The 17,234-nt window shown below is 37.3% G+C and overlaps 1 protein-coding gene across 4 annotated transcripts in view; it reads right to left on the reverse strand.

The window, feature by feature from the left end:
* Nucleotides 1-808: 808 nt before the first annotated feature.
* LOC117431674 (transcription factor COE1) overlaps nt 809-17,234 on the reverse strand; it is a 139,707-nt gene continuing 123,281 nt past the window's right edge. For 2 of the 4 annotated variants that reach the window (XM_058996222.1, XM_058996221.1), the window contains exons 12-17: nt 9,611-9,676; nt 8,994-9,162; nt 7,518-7,697; nt 6,090-6,284; nt 5,384-5,452; nt 809-2,974 (exon numbers count right to left, since the gene is read on the reverse strand). In XM_058996222.1, coding sequence (XP_058852205.1) covers nt 5,385-5,452; nt 6,090-6,284; nt 7,518-7,697; nt 8,994-9,162; nt 9,611-9,676 — 678 coding nt within the window. In that variant the 3' untranslated portion in view covers nt 809-2,974; nt 5,384. The remainder of the gene's footprint in view (nt 2,975-5,383; nt 5,453-6,089; nt 6,285-7,517; nt 7,698-8,993; nt 9,163-9,610; nt 9,677-17,234) is intronic. The other 2 variants (XM_058996224.1, XM_058996223.1) reach the window with 1 other exon arrangement.

Below are 17,234 nucleotides of genomic sequence, written 5' to 3' on the forward strand. Positions count from 1 at the left end.
CCATTTACAAAGGACTATATAGGCACCCCCCCCCCCCCCCCACCCAAAAAAAAAGGTTTATAAATGATAATTTAGATTTAAAATAAGAAAGAGCCATATTCTGCTTTAGGGCACACACACATAGTATTGGTTAAATCACAGTCCCCAGAGGAACCTAATTGAGTGTAAGGTGTTTAGTGAGTCGGACCTGGGCACTGCTCCAATTGGGATGATTCCCAAGGAGGAGGCTTTTGTGGTTTACTCAGTTGTCCTTCACTGAACCAAAAGTGGTGAAAAACAATTAACTGTGATCGCAAACATCCTCAGCACTTTCACTTGGGAAAGAGAAGAGAGGTCACTGTGAGCATGCTAACAAAATCACCAGTATCCAAAAAAAACATTTGAAGTCTAAATGTTTGGGGTACATTTAGAAACATTAAATGCACAGTAATCACTAGTTTAGTTACACAGTAACTACCATGTAACTACACGATAATCACGTGTGTAATTACAAAAGTAAAAACATTCTAAAAGGGTGTAACTACATCTGTAATTAATGAGTCACCACACTGTGCAATTGTAATGCAAACTGATGTGTTCCCTGATTCTTGGAGAGCTTTGTTTTAGGGTTTGTCTGTCAACTTATAATGTATATTAAAAACCACTGGGCAAGAGAGAAGAATATAGCTTTTTCTTTTTTTTTAAATATATATAAAATATTGTAATTGATTTTGTTTTCCAGTTTCAAGACAAACATGAGATATTGGACACATCCAGACAATTCACCCCCTCCCCCCCACACCCACCCTCCCCCTCCCCCTCCCCCTCCCATTCCTCTCGCCTTGATACCCCAAGTGGAGAATCACAGAACTAGAATCAAAACTGGGAGCATGCACAGTTGCAGCATTATTGTGCATCAGCTCGAATCATCATTCGGAAAAAACAAAACAAAACAGGTATTCTCAAGGTAACAGAACAGTTCATTTTGTGCTTTTTAAACAATTTCTAGGTTTTTTTTTAACAATATGCTGTGATGACGGACAGTTCTGGTGCAGATTACAATGTGCAGGTGATCTAATGAGTATGATTTGCATTGTTAAGGCATCCAATCTGCTGGTTCAGAATTCAGTGAAAGAGAAAAAAAGAGGAAATATACAAGCAGGCATTAAGAAAGAAAGTATTTTCATATATTTGTTCCACAATTGTCTTCCCATTTTCAATGCACATAATGCAACCTTCACCCCAACAGGAAGATATCTCATGCATATTATTCATTTAAAACAGCATCAATTTCTTTAAGCCTCAAAAGCAAAACGAAAGATAGATATATATATATATATATATTTTAAAAACTCTACATAACTAAATACTATCGGAATAAGTTGCTACTTTTTGCCATACATTAAAAAAAAAAAACATTTTCCATTAACTTACAAATAATACAAAAATAGACAATGGCTTTTTTGATGGAAATAATAAAAAAATGGAAGCATGGTTTTAAACAATACTAGAAAACTAAATACAAATAAAACATATTCAAATCACATTTAAAACAGAAAGATCAACTGTGGATGACAAAACGAGTCGGGCACTTTTTCACATAGCAAACGTACACAATAAAATAAAACTAGGGGGAAAAGCAATGTACAAACTCCAAAGATAAATACATTATTTATATGGATATTTTACACACTTTTTTCCAAACCAATTTCTATTTCTTTTACTTTAATATTTGCAGGTGTAAGCTAAAGGTTGTAAGCTCTTTCTGCAGACATATGCAATAGAAACATGTGTGATACTGTACTGAAAAGCTGCCTTAAGACATTTCAATGTATAAATATATGCATTGTCCTATATTGGTTGGATCTTGACAAATACCTTTTTAAGAGCATTTCAATGCAGTGCTGGCAAAAAATTCCAAAGTCGATCTTATGCCTCTGTCCATTCAGAAGTGCTGTGATCGTCCCTTTTTATTTAAAAGAAAAATGCATCGATAAACTCTTGCAGATTTTCCGTTTTGCGTTTTCATTCATCCTTTAATATATATGGTAGAAACTGCTCTAAAGTAGGGGCCAACCCAAGCTGTCAGCCACTGAGACAGAAAAGTAAGCAACCGCTACTCAAAACAATTGAATTTTCCATTAAAAAATATAAAATGATACCTTTCTATTATTGGAGGAAAAAACAAATGTTGCAACCACCAGCTCAATGCATGACTGATATTCTTGCATTGCATAGCAGCAAATGTTTTCTCAAAGGAAAATATTCTTTAAAATGAGTTTTCCATTTATGCTAGATTCTGTCTTAAAACTACTGGAGAGCTATCAATAGACACAAATATATCCCTTTTAAGGTGATATTTTCAAACATGTTAATGCAAATGGTAAACATGGTATTTATTTAACAACGTTTACCAGTCACCTCTGGCTGGGAAAATTGTCACAGCTGACCCTTACTTTTCAATAAAAAAAAATTATTTCGAGGACCTAAGTTTTCTACCCTATGCTAATTCTTTCGCTACCCTTTCCGTCTATCGTAACTAATCAGTTGCCTTCTTCACACACGCAGTTTTATAAACATTATAAATAAAAACACAAAACTCTGATATAGTGTCCCTTGTGTATATTACAATTCATAAAAGGCATATGATTGTTCGCTGAAATGAAAAACAAATTGGAAAAGCAGATATTTTCCACAACAAAAGAATAAATATTTCTTACAATATTCAAACAACACTTTGCCTGTTCCGTGCCACAGCGGTGTTCACAAGTTTTAGCGATTTAAAAGCTGCAGTAATCTTTTTTTTTTCATTTTTTTTTTTTTTTTTTAAATGTGATTCCTTTTTAAAAAGGCCTGAGTTATAAGTTCTGCTCCTTGCTGGGACCTGTGGTCAACCTCCTACTGGAGATAAAAAAAGTAATCGTCTTCAAAGTTGTTTTCTATCCCCTTCGTTGCTTCATCTTCTACATTGGAGGAACAATCATTCCAGGTATAGCTGTTTAAAAGAGAAACAAGGAGACAATAGCGTTATTATAGTGGTAATCCATATGAAAGTGAGTTTAACTGAAGAAACAGGATAATGTACAGTTTTTAGTTGTCGTTTCTTTATTGGCTTGATTAAACCACATTTCAAGAAAACCAACTGCAAGCTTACACATTTACATATGCATACATGTGTGTACTTTAAACACTTTAGAGTATACCCTGATAAAAGTCTACCCCAGTAAATTTGCACAGTATTTTTGCACTTTTCCCATGCTTTTCCCATAGTTTTCTATGGGCTTTACAATGCTTACCTATGCTTCACCATGCTTTCATTATGCTATGCTTTACTGTAGCACACTTTTATAAGTTCACACTTGTAGTTATGTTAAAATAAAATACCACACGAAGTCCATCTGTAGAGCTATAACATACTGTATATGGGAAAATACAGTAAACCCACAAAATAATAACCTCAGTGCAATATGAGAGGAACACCAGCTACTTTACTGGACTCCATGTGCATTTGCTGTTGTTGTTTCAAATCTTTGAGCTATGAACCTCCTCCTTCTCTTTCATCTGTTTCTTTTGTGGCAAACAGCACAACATCTTTTAAAACTACTAAAGCAACCTGCTGTTGCAAGCCAGATAAAGTGCTGCCAACCAGAAAACAGGTCTTCTCCTCCCTGTGTATCTGCAGGCATCATGTTTGATTATGCAAGCGAAAGCTACACCTCTGGCACTGGAGTCAATTTCTGCTATAAGAGATTCCAACTGAATACCAGTCTAGCTGTGGTTATTTCAATGGAATATATAGGACCCCCAGCTGTGCCTTCATTTAAAGTGTTAGCCATTGCGATACAGTGAGGAATTTTGTGAACGACAAGTAATAGAGTTTGTGATACTGTACATGTTGTAATGAAAAAAGTAAGAAAAGAAGGCAACTGCCCTCCTGTATGTGTTGTATTTATATGTAAAATAGCTGAACATTTTAACCAGAAGGGTTAGGCTAATATGCACACATTTCAGGAGATTTTATTTAGGCTTTACCTGTTTAAAATATTTATATGTATGTGGAGACTATATGTCGCTAACTTATTTATTTCAGACCTAAGCAAAACAAAAATAATTGAATGATGAAGTGGGAGTCCCTTTCAGCTTACAGTGTATATATCACATATATACAAATGATGCTAAACATATGGTTAGCAGTCCTACACCAGGCACACATTATATCAACAATTCATTTATTTTAATGTAATTGCTAGTAACACAGGGCTCGATGAGTATCCTTCCTGTCTATGATGTAATTGACAAGTATTTCCATTCAGCCTTGTTCTCATGCAGATCGTATTACTAACATTTGTCTGGAAGACACAATCAGTGATTCACTGTACTTCTTATTGCATACATTGGCTGCCTTTTTACTGGATTTCCAAGCTCGGATACAGAATTTTTTAATAGATACAGGATACAGGATTTTCTAGGCATATGTTGGACTGTGAACTTCAGTTGCCTCTTGGGTTTTAGGGTTTTCTAACATGAGACCTGCATAACATGTTAATTAAGGACAATGTTCTGTGGAGCAAAGTCTTCCAGTTACAAAACAACAGTCTTAAACAAGAACTATGACAATGACAGTTTATATGTGTCAATTACAAATCAAACAAGCAATAAACCTATGGGGACTAATTTTCCATTGTGCTGTAATGACAAGGCGTGACCTAATATAATTAATTAAAGTATTGATGGTAAAAACAACTTCAATTACAGCTGTTTCATAGCATCCTTGTAATCTTAAATTCCCCCCTGTGTTTTCATACTGCATGTCCAAGCACTGCAGCATATAAGCTAAATGAGGGACCATTTTCAACACAACTTAATAGTGGAATATGGAAAAGCCAAGCCATAGTTCCATTTCCATTTTATTTATAGAGGCCAGCATTTGTTTACTGAAGTAGAATGCCGCCAGTTTGACCAAAAACAGGATTTTCAACACCTGTTAACAACTAAATACTCCATGAAGCCGCCCAGTTAATTACAAACTGTTCTCTGACAAGTAGTAGCAACAAGACACAAGAGATTTCATAAAACTTATTGGACTCTGATTGATTTTTTTCCTTCCCTCTATACCCCTTGCCATTTTTAGAAGAGCATTGTCTTAGTGGAATTAAAAGTTCCCTGCAGGTATCAGATTGATATGCTGCATGATTCCAAAACTGACCCAGTCCTTCCTCCTCTACAACACTGACAGCCTTGAATTTCCCCCATTATTTTTCACATTTCCTGCAACAGTAAAGTCTATAGTGACAGGCTCTTATCACTGTGAACGGGGATTCTCTGCATGTACTTCAAATGTGTTGCTACTGCACAGGAACACAGAAATATCACGATAAAGGAGAAAGGAAGGGAAATAACATACTTCAGGAGAAGGCCAGGCCCTGAAGTGAGCCTGCAGTGGAGTACTTGCTAGAGTCCACAAAAGACTGATCTGACAGGGGGAGAGAGAGAAGAGAGAAGAGGAGAAAAGAGAAGAAAGAACATGGTGTTATTTACCTACAGCAGGGTGGGTTAGGAACTGCACATGATGGGCTTGCTTCAATAAAACATAAGAATCTTTTGGTCTATTTTGGGGAGTCAGTTTCTCTTGAGCATATTTGTTTTATCATTAAAGGATTAAAGGATGCATAACAATAGGAAAAACAACATTGTAAAATGTTTTACACACCGTCTATGACCTTTACCTTCTTACAGTTTACTGAATATGGCCCAGTATCTTTAAGTGAGCTATATATTGGAGGGTATGGCGTTTGGATCTATAGTACCTGCCCCTACTTGAAAAACAACTGTAGCTTAACTGCAATGAAACTGCATTACACTGAGGCAAAGCGTTGCAGTTTGCAGACAGTTTAACTGCGGGTTTTGATTTGCTATAATTGCAGTTACCATGTGGTTCTGTAATACAATGTAATATAACAGTACCTTTTATTACAGTTATATAGTAGCGCCCTGATAGTGTTGTTAATATATAGTCCTCAGTGTAGTGCCTAAGCAGTAGTTGTTTTTCAGTTTGGGTGACAGGGTGGTACAGCAGGTGAGGTTCTCTGCTCCTCGGTGTCGTGTCTCACCTTGCAGGCTGTTGCCGTTGGCACTGCTGCACGTGGGTGGCGGCGAGGTCTGCGGTCTCACCACTGGGGCGAAGGCGCTCTTCTGTTTCACGGCAGACACCATGTTGGCGGGTGAGAATGAGAAGATCCCGGAGGAGCTACTGCAGTTGGAGGGCAGGCTGGTTGAGGAGGCCATGGTAGGACTGGATGGCACAACTTTAGAGAAGACGGAAAAAAAACCCACAACTTTAAAGCAGAGAGCCGGCTGGAATATGTCTCGTCGCCTGGAGGAGAGTGTTTCTCTTCAGTAACGAATATACTGGTTGTGTCGTGTTAGTCTACTTTTCAGTTTCCAGGTTTTTTTTTTATTTATGTATGTATTTATTTTCTTGATCAGGTGACAAATGTCTTACTGCTGTACAGTAGAAGTTATAAAGCTGTAAATATGAATAAGAGGGTACGGTATTTATAATCAAATATTGTTTAGTGTTAACCCAAAGATTGCTTTTCTCAGGGCTGAGGGCATTGCTTTATTGCTACTTCTTCAAGACAGCTAATATTCATGCCCTTCAGTGATATACGATGCACTATACGCCACGAGAAATCAACATTCATTGGACCCCCCCACCACTTTTAATACTCTCAGAGCATTTTCTCCTTGAATGATTTTACAATTACTGTGGCAATATACCAAGTGCCCTCTGATTTTGTCTCCTTTCTTTATTGTTGTTATTATTCTACGTTTAGATTTGCTAGCACTCTATTTTAGCACAAGATGTGTAATAATGTCATAATCCATTTATGACGGCCTAACTAATCAATTAATGAAAATTGGAACTATAAAGCTTGGCCAGTTTGATTGAAAGTGTCTGTGTGGAGTCAGTCAGCCTCTTAAAGTACTTGTTAACATTGTGGAATCAAAGTGCTGAAATTGAATTGCTACTCCTGCAATTAGTTTATTGATTTAATTAAGAGTCTTTCATTTAGAGGCTGGGATTGAAACAGCGTGTGATGTGAGTGGTCAGGCATTACTGACGGGTATTAGAACAATGCTTTTAATTTGATACAGGGGATATGCAATGTTTTTTTTTTTTTAAAGAGAGGAGACCTCTTTCAGCTGGAAACCGAAAGGCTCACACAATAGGACAAATGCGCCATGCTTATACTTAAGCTGTGTCTCGCTTTTGTTCTAAAAGGAATACAAAAATGTTACAAAACTAGAAATAAACAACTAAGAATCTGAACACTTGTTTTTCTGTACATGTGCCATACAGGTTTAAATACACACAAGCATCAGAGGAAAAACACCATGTCCTGCAAATACAACACAGCATATTGACCTATAAAAGCTGCCACACTATACTTTTTGTATTTTATCTAGGTCCTCGATTGCAGTTTGCCCCTTGAGCAATCTTAGAAAGTGAAGAAAGGTAAAATGGCGGAACTCACTGGCATAGGGTGAGTTGGCAGCTGATCCATTGAGAAAGCTTGGCGATCCTCCCAGGTTTGACATCCCAGTGTTGCCGTATCCATTCATACTTGTTGTCACCGAGTTATAGTTCGTCTGCTGAGGTGTGGGGCTTGGCACATACCCATGAGGCGACACACTGCTCGTGTTCCGAGTGAAACCTGAGGAAGACATGTTACAGTTCAGCACACAATCAATGGAATGCATTTGTCTTTTTGTAATTATATGGTAACAACACAAGTAGTTGCAGTTTATTCATGTCTAATTATAGTTATGATAGTACTTTATATAACTGCAATGCTAGAGAGAATCATAAGCCAGTCCAGGGGTTGTAATGAAGCTGCTTCGATCAAAATGTCACTAATCTAACAGTCACAGGGCCCTGGTAAAAAGGACAGTGTTGCCGTTCCATCTTGGCAGCGGGAGTTCTCGAGTCTTGGAACAGAGAAATATAACAATGAAGATGAGGATGAGGAGACAGACAGAAAGTCAATGAAAAGAATCAGGCAAGAAACACACTCACTTATTGCTGACATCAATGTGATTTTTACTATAAGACCCATGGGGTGAATGCTGGAACTTCTGTTATCAATACATTTTCAGGAAGAACTGTGAGGTGGGGAGGCTGAATTTATGATATGCAATCATTCAGAGACTCCAGCCCAGACCGATACATTGGGTTATTTTAAAATTAAACACATACAAAAAAAAAAAAAAGATTACATAATATATACATATTACAAAATCATGCCAATATAACCAGTTTAAATGGCAGCAGAACTCAGTAGTGACCTTCTAGTGTGGTTACCCTCTGTGCCAAGATAATAATAAAGATAACTTTTAATTCGGGGTTCAGTTACCCTGAAGGGGTAAAGGGGGTTGGGTTTCCATGAATGCTCTGCAACACTAACAAAACTCTTCGCTTGCATCTAAGTCTGCCAATGTTTATATATAGCACAAAAAAGTGTCAATGTTATTACATGAAGATGCCTGGATGAAAAGAATGGTGTTATGATTGTGTGTTACAAATCGCTTATGCTGTCAACTACAAAAATTAGCTCAGGGCCAATTTACCATATGGCATTTAAAGAAAAAAAACAAATCTGAAATCTATTAAAATAATCACTCTATTGCTCTATTGTTACTACTCTAAAAAAACAGGCTGCTTTATTGCAATTTAAAGGGGACCAAACCCTGTGTTGTAAAAGTTTGAAATGCTTCAAACATACAGTGGGAAATAAATAATAGGTTTAGATAGAAAGTTACAGTTCTGCATCAAAAGATAACAAAATGAATGCCTGCTGGGATATTTCCTGCCTAAGAATACAATTTTGCTTACTATGTTATGCTTTTTATGACCAATAGAGCTGCCTTTATGCTAATCCGGGAGGTTAGGCGGTAGCCTGGACACTTTTGATAGATCATTGAAGATGTGATGTGCTGCTCGTTTCCCTTACCCTGGTTGGTAGACTCTGACACGTTGACGGCTAGCTGGCCGCTGAAGGAATTCACTCCCATCATTCCCGCGTGCACAGACGTGTTGCTGAGCGCTGGGAGCTGGTTGTGGTTCCGAGGGACATTGTAGAGGGCTTCTGCAATGTCTGCTGCCCGCTTCAGGATGATTTCCTGCGCCAAATAAAATACGAGCAAGTGTTGAGGGGTTTCTCCCAGGCATTAGACGTGCATTCCATGAAGCGGTTTTAGTTTTTAAAACAACAAACAGGCAGTGTGAATTTGGCAGTTCAGCTTGCTGGTGGCATCTAAGCTAACACTGTCAGTTCTTTGCATGTTCTAAATTAATCAAGTCTAGTTTGACTGGAAACAGGGTCGTACACACCTGGCTTGTTAGGACATTTTTCTATAAGAGTTTTTTTTAAATTTTTATTCAAATGACTATGAAGTACTTTAATATTGAAGCAAAAAGCAAGCTATACTATACCACATCTACTTCTAATGCCTAAATAATGTAGGACTTTTGCATTTCAGCCATTATTGGTCCAGTAAGAACATTCAAATAATAATCCAGAATTTAAAACGTTTGATAAATTACAATTTAAAAAAAAAAAAACCTTACCTGGTTGTTATGTGGCATGCCATACAGAGCTTCGACTAAATCTGCAGCTCGTTTCAGTATAACCTCCTGTAGAAAGAAGAGCACATAATGAGTAAAGCCTCTGTCTCTCTGGAAGCATTGCTGATTCACACGATGGCTTTTAGAAATAAGGTTCTGTGTGTAACAAGCAGTCTTGTGCGATGCACTGCCGTTATGGATTCTGACCCCTGTAGAAGAGATTAAAAAGGCTACAACTGTTTGTGCAAACGAACCAGACTACATTGTAAAGTCGCTCGCTTGGAGTCTTCATGCATAGCCTCTGCCTCCATTCCCAGTTCATGTTATTAGAAATGAATGACCATTCTACCAGACCCAAGCAAAGGAAAATGCAGGAAGGAAATCCTTTTTCCAGACTCCTCAATTAGCTGTATATATTTTGTTGAAAAAAAGTTAAGCAGTGCTTTTAGACTAATTGAGGACAATATAGTGTAAGTAAGTTCTGTCCTGTAGGCGGTAACTGTGTACTGTCAACCCTAGAACCCACTTACTATCTGTCGCATTTGGGTTTTATCCTGAAGAGTTAACAGTGTTCATAGATGAAGTGAATAATAAAAATAGTTGAAATTCATTTCAAGCAGCCTTTTAAGCTCACTTTTAAATTTATCAGAGAATGAATTAATACAACAGCACAACCAAACCTGTAAAGTTACTTCCCCAAAGTGCTTACAGCTATTCATACACTTACTACATATTAATTGTATTACAATAAAGAACTTCAGCAGTTATCTTCCCTTTCAATGGGAAAATCATGATATAATTACAACCATTTTGCTGTCATCATAATCTCTTCATAAATAACTCTTTTTTTAAACATATTTTCAAATGACAAGCTTTTAGATTCAGTATTAGCATTTTTCCAATCATAAGATCATTGCTATAAAACATAAAGCAGTTATCATACTTCAGACGGATTTGCATAAATGTATGCATTCCCAAAGTTCACAAATGTGTGCATCTGACCTCATACAAAATGTTTAGTTAGTTTATTAGCTGTGTCTTCTAATGGGCTGTTAAATGGTTTCACAGAAGGTCATACACTGTATTAAAAGCATAAACAATTGCAACTTTGCATTTATATGTATTTAAAGCCCAAGCGAATACTCATTTCTATGTATTGGATTTCAATAATCGGCTTGGTCAAACTTTATAATAACTTTTTATTGTATTAAAATAATCAATCAAAATACATCTACTTGCATGAATAAATACCGGAACATACATACAGTACACACCTACATACATACTGCAAATACATAAAATACAATTACAATGTACTGTGATTCCAGTGGTGTGTTTCAAATGAAACAGACTGATTAAGAGGAAACTGCACAGCTGTTTAACATGTACCAGGCAATATATATATATATATATATATATATATATATATATATATATATATATATATATATATTAAAGCTTGAACAAAAAACAGGAGGGGGAAATGAGTTAAAATACAGCTGTAGTGATTCTTTTTTTAAATTTTTTATAAGCAGACACATTGAACCTATAAAGTCCTTTTTAAAAGTTAATGCACTGGGGCCTGGAAGTGTGCTTGCAGTGCGACAACCAGAAAATTGCTCTCACCTCCCTGCTGTAACCCTCGCTGTGAACAAGCCCTGGAGCGTGCGTGTGTGTTCAGCAGCGAACATATTGCCTTTCAATCAGCCCCGAGACCCACTGAACACACAGACAGAACATGACGAGAGGGTCAGGAAAGCAATAAAGATTTTACTGCGCTGTCCAAGGTGCTAAATTCACTCAATAATGGGACTGGTGCCACTGCGTTAACCTCTCATTACTCGCGGTTTGAGGGGAAAAATCAGCTATTCGGAATAGCACCAACTTCATTTTCAACTTTAAGTGTTTCATTTAGTGATACAGGAATTGCAGGAGAGGAAATGGTTTTCAGTATGTGCACAGAAAGCTTCTGACTTGGTGGTATCTTAACATTTTCTGAATGTATCCGTAGATTATGTTATATGTACCCATCAGAGATAAATTACTGAGGCAAATGTGACTTCCACGCACAACTGTAGCCCTGAGCCTGATCCTCCATCACTCAAACATGTTTATTTTTGTTTTATTGATTTATTTTTGTATAATAACATAGGCAATCCATTTGATGTATTTGAATTTCTAATAAACAACAAAGGTATAGAATATTCAATGGTATGGTTTGATTGAGAAATGTTTGTTTAGAGAGCAACACACACACTAACTTAATGGTATTAAAATAAATAATAATACACAGACATAAAAAAAAAATTCTTTATCTATAATTCCACGTTTATCAACGTTACCACACTGCCTCCACACACCCACTGTACTGCTCAAACTACATTCACTATCAGGCAAATGATGGATAAGATAGACAGTACAGTCTAATATAACTATGAGGCCAACACTAGCTGCCATGTACATTTTCAGGTGTGGATTTGAACACAGACGTTCCTTATTCTACATAAGATCAATGGAGATGCATGTTACCGTCTTTGAAAATAGTGCCACTATTGCACTTATTTCCCAAGCCCTATGAGCAATCCTGTTAATACCAGGATTACAGCATATACAGTGGATTCCAAGGCACCTGTGCTACCATTTTGATCAGAGTTGAGGGTGTGTATATGACTACTTCAGTCCCCTTTGACTTGTTTAATTAACTTTATTTTTTAATAATAATAATAATAATAATAATAATAATAATAATAATAATAATAATAATAATAATAATAATAAACATTTTAGTAAAAGTAAATTAAATCATGTTTTACAGCACTTATTTCCTTGTTTTCCTATAGTACAGAAATATCTTCTTCTAAATTGTAACAAAATATGCTGAGCACATAAAAGCTACAGTGCACTGACAAATTGTTCATTTAAAACGTGTCTCTCCCTGTCCTAAACAAGGTTGTCCATTGTGATGAATCTCTGCAGGCACTAGAGACACCCAGAGGTCTACCTTGCTTATGGCCTATCAAGGCTTTAACTGTAGAGAGCTCTGTGGCAGTGTGGCAGAGCGGAAGCCCTGCCAGTGTGTGTTTGTGTGGGGAATATTGAGTTGGCAGGAAGGGGGGTAAATTTCTCCCTGTCAGAACATGTGGGAATGTAGCTGGAGCTGACAATTGAATACATGATTAAATGATTAATTAGGCTCCAGGTGTATAAAATAGGCGCTCACGGGTGTTAGGGGAGAGTTAGTAGGATTAATGTTGGTGATGGAGGTGAAGGCCCGAGTTGTGTGTTCGTGTTGTGGTGTCTGTTTGCTTACACTGCGTGAGTTTTTGTAAACCCTTTTGTTTTGGCCTTTGTGCCTTTTGTTTTGTCAAGGGTGTTTTTGTTAGTGTTTGTACCGTGTTATTTTTGTTTATTTGGATTAAAGAGCACATTAGCGGATTTTAACTTGCAGCTTTCTGTGTCTGAGTCTGTGTTCCTGCCAATACCATCTGGGCTGTGACGCTACCACGCCATAAGCTCACATAGACCTGATTAAACCGGGAAGGCTAAAACACCACTGATATTTCTCTATTCAAACAGCACTTCTTTTTCAAATCTTTGCAGTCTTATTTTGAGGCCTGGTTATTTCTGAGACCCATTTATATTACTGTATAAATTATGATGCCTGGAAATAAGATATACCTTCATTAGTGAAGGAGATACTGAAAAATATAACATTTAGGTCACATCTGGATGTGAAGGCAACACACGAGACACATTTATAAGGAAGCCGAGCTAGTAAAACCCTGACAAATTTATCTCCTTGCTTGTTCATTTGCAATTTTATCATGCCCTAATGTTCTATTAGAGCTGTAATACAAGAGGGGTCAGAATCATTCATCTTATAGGAAGACAAAAATGATGATGTCATATTTCCTGGGCTGCTACCCTGACCCATGGACTCCATCTATTCCTGGGCTCTGATTTCATTAGCAAAGAGAACGTACCGTCACCACAGCAGGGCAGGTTTATAAAGGGTACATGGGTATGGTTCTTGGCTGATGGAAATTAAACACACACACGCCTTCTTCTTACTGCTTTGTCTTACACAAAATATTAGACCACATAACTAACAGTTATGTTTGCTTTAAACAGTTTAGATCACACATTTAATTGACCTAATTCTTGTTCACTCTTTTTCTGTGCATGTTAACATAACCAGGCCTAACCCTCCCTTAAGAAAGTGCTGATACAGATCTCAACCTCCTTGACTGAAGAACAGGATCTGAACGTCCTATACAAGCTATTTCCATTTTTTTAAATCTATGACTTAATAATCAGTGTAGTATAGTGACCAATTTACTGTGTCTGTCAATCAGTGAAAACTGGGTATTTATATTTTAATGTGCATATTTATAAAATGGCTTGGACATTTCCTGTATCCTGTATCTGCACATCTGTGTGCTATTTCTTATGTATCCTGATCTGTGTAATCAACATCTTCTTAAACAGTGCTCTACAGATATCCCTTTATCAGGGGAAGCCTGTGTATAGTAATCTGTCCTACTGGTCTAGTCTGTTCTGTCTCTGGGCACCTGCTCAGTTTATAATGCTTTCACCTTTGGAAATCCTGAGAGCAAGATGGCTTGTGCATCATGTTTCTTTGGACACATTTCTTAAGCCAATCATCTCTTTCTTGGGTTTCCTCTCCTGCTGATATGCTGATATTCTTGTAACATTTCCACTACTCAGCCAGACATTAAATAATATAAACTGAGCTGCAATATATTGAGATGTATCAGTTTAACACATAAGATAGCTGGAGGTTCTGAAGATGAAGTTTGAACATTCCAGTTTCAGCACTAAATTGACCATTGGATTAACCCATTTAAACTGCTATGAAGATATCAAATCAAAATAACAAAACCGGTTCTATACAGTGTATATAAGAAAAGGTTTATTATTCCCTGGTTTAAAGGAGAAATGTTACTAATACAGTTTTAAAACATGCTTCCTCCCAACCTGCATAGAACAATGGCCTTGTGCATGCACGTGACTGGCACACTGATCAGCATTCCGATTACTGATTCCTACTTCCCAGCCTCCAAAGGTCAGGTGTCAGGGTAGCATATGGTGAACCACGAATGACATCATTAAAGCTATTATGAAAATGACATCATTCAAACATACCGACTGAGACAATCTTGTTATTTATTTTTCAGTGTGAGCAACACTCTAGAGAGCTGCCGTTTCCTCAATGACAGCTGTTTAAAAGGTGTGAAGTCCTATTTATTTTTGTTATACCGTATCTTATTTTACAGGTGTGTCTTGTATTCAGTACAGATCATTCTATCAGTTATTTGGAAAAATGGACACAGACAAACTGCTAGCAAAACTCTTTCTATCCACCCTAACCATGGCATATGTTCAGACCTAATAAAGCCACACTGCAATGCCGTTATCTGCATATGTTTCCCGCAACAACTCACAGAATCCTGTCTGGAACTGGATTTCTTTGTTGGATTTTGCTTCATGGCTTTTTTTTTATCTAGGTATCTCTTTACTGTACACCTTCACAAGACCTTGAGCAAATGATTTAATTATGTTAACAGTAATGCAAGTGACTTATTTTCCATTTAGTATTCAAGCAGGACAGACCCAGGTTTGGAACTAGCCAGGCATGAATCTGCCAAGCCTGGATGAATGTTTCAAGGTGATCTCTTGACATCAGTGGCTCCCCTAGGAGCTACTGAAGGGCACAGTGGGACACCCACAAGCACAGGTAGACCTGACCTCAAAGTGCATGGGATTTTGAGAAGGTAAGTAAGCTTGGACATTAGGGACATGTGGCACCCAAATACGAATATTGCATTTATTCTGTGAACAGAATTCCTTATAGGGTGCAAGATGTATCAGCCTTTATAGATACCCATCATAGAATAATAATTATTTTTCAGAATTCCTTCAAAATCTTTCCTTCATATTGGCCATGATGTCAAATACCTCTCACTACGTTCAGCTGGAGTCACAGTTTCTGTATAGGGATTGTTTTTCTTGACTTTAAATTGTAAACGTAGCTCTTATCCTTCAGTCAGGATACACGGTTTTAGATTCTAGGTTCTCCAACATTTCACCTGGATGTTAGTCAATCACAAAACACAGTCATTTCAATTTGAATATTTTAGAACCAAAAAGAGTAATAATAATAATAATAATAATAATAATAATAATAATAATAATAATAATAATAATAATAATAATAATAATAATGAACAATTATTCCAGACATTTACTGAAGGATTTTCCATATAATATTCCAAAACATAATCACTTTGACAGCAGGTATGGGAGTATCAATTCAGCATTATAAATAATGGTATTCCTGAGAGTAATTAGGTGACATGGTTTGATACAGGAGAGCTTGGGGAGGCTCTCAAAGCACTGGATTCCTGTACGGCTTGTAAATCCAGTCAGAGATGAAAGACTCCCGGTGAAGAAGGAACACATCTGATAAAGTCACGCGAGTGACCCAGCCATTTATCAGTGAAACCTCTCATTACTAAACAAGCAGCCTCACACACAAACCGAACACACTGACGATCATAACAATCAGTCTGAGCGCTTTTTCACTAATGTTCTCTCGCTGCATAATTCATAAATCATCCCTGTGACTCAAAGGTTACTCTCTGCAAGTCAATATCTTTGGGCCTGCCTGCCTGCCTGCCTGTCTGCACTACCTACCAGAAACTGCCGACTTTATTAAACAACAGTGAGTCCTGTGCTCTTCTCATTAGTCTCAGTCCCTTCCTTATTCCAGGTTGTGAAATGGAGTCCCCTTTCCAAAGCCTAATTCATGATGATTTCGCTCTCATGCACTGGTGCTTAATCTAGGATGAGAAATCTAGGGCACTACCTTTTTTTTATGTGTTTTTTTTTTTTCTTTTGGATCAGGTGGCTAGGAATTTTTTTTCATAAAATCACTGACGAAAAGGCCACAGATTGGAACTGCCTAACCTGAATCAGGGCCAAGCAGATCAAGCTACTGTAAGGCAATCGGCAGTCTTCAGTGAATGCTCACTGAACAATTAGAAAATTCTGCTTTAAAATAATCTCTTCACATGCAAATTTAAAAACAGAAGCCACCTCGAACTAGAATACTTTTACAAAATATTGCTCTCTAATGAAAGCAAAGGATAGGTTTAAACCTCAAATCCACCCCACACACCCCTCTCCCCCTTCACCTGTCTATGACTGACTTCAGCAGTAGAAAGAAGTGCCTTCAACAAACTGTTATTACCTCAATAAAAAAGAAATCAATACTGCAGAAATGAACAAGAGGAGAGAGCTGTGCCTGAGACACAGCTAATATCACCAAAGAACAGCGGGTTTCTAGAACATCTGCTAATAAACAAACTCTGGAGTTATTAATAGGGAAGATTTGGTTTAGCATTTTTATTGAGCATAAATTGGTCTTGGCTTATCTTAATAGGGGGGTGCGTGTGTGTTTTTTTTGTGTGACTCAATTACTGTTCCGTAAGCAATAATAAAGTGGTAGGAGCTGCACGTTCGATTGGCTGACCTCAGAGAACGCCGTCCTGGACAGCTGACTTTACTATGATGGATCACCTGGCCAAGTTGCTTCCTGCTGTGA

The sequence above is a fragment of the Acipenser ruthenus genome, chromosome 22, assembly GCF_902713425.1.
Source record: "Acipenser ruthenus chromosome 22, fAciRut3.2 maternal haplotype, whole genome shotgun sequence".
Classification (NCBI taxonomy): domain Eukaryota; kingdom Metazoa; phylum Chordata; class Actinopteri; order Acipenseriformes; family Acipenseridae; genus Acipenser; species Acipenser ruthenus.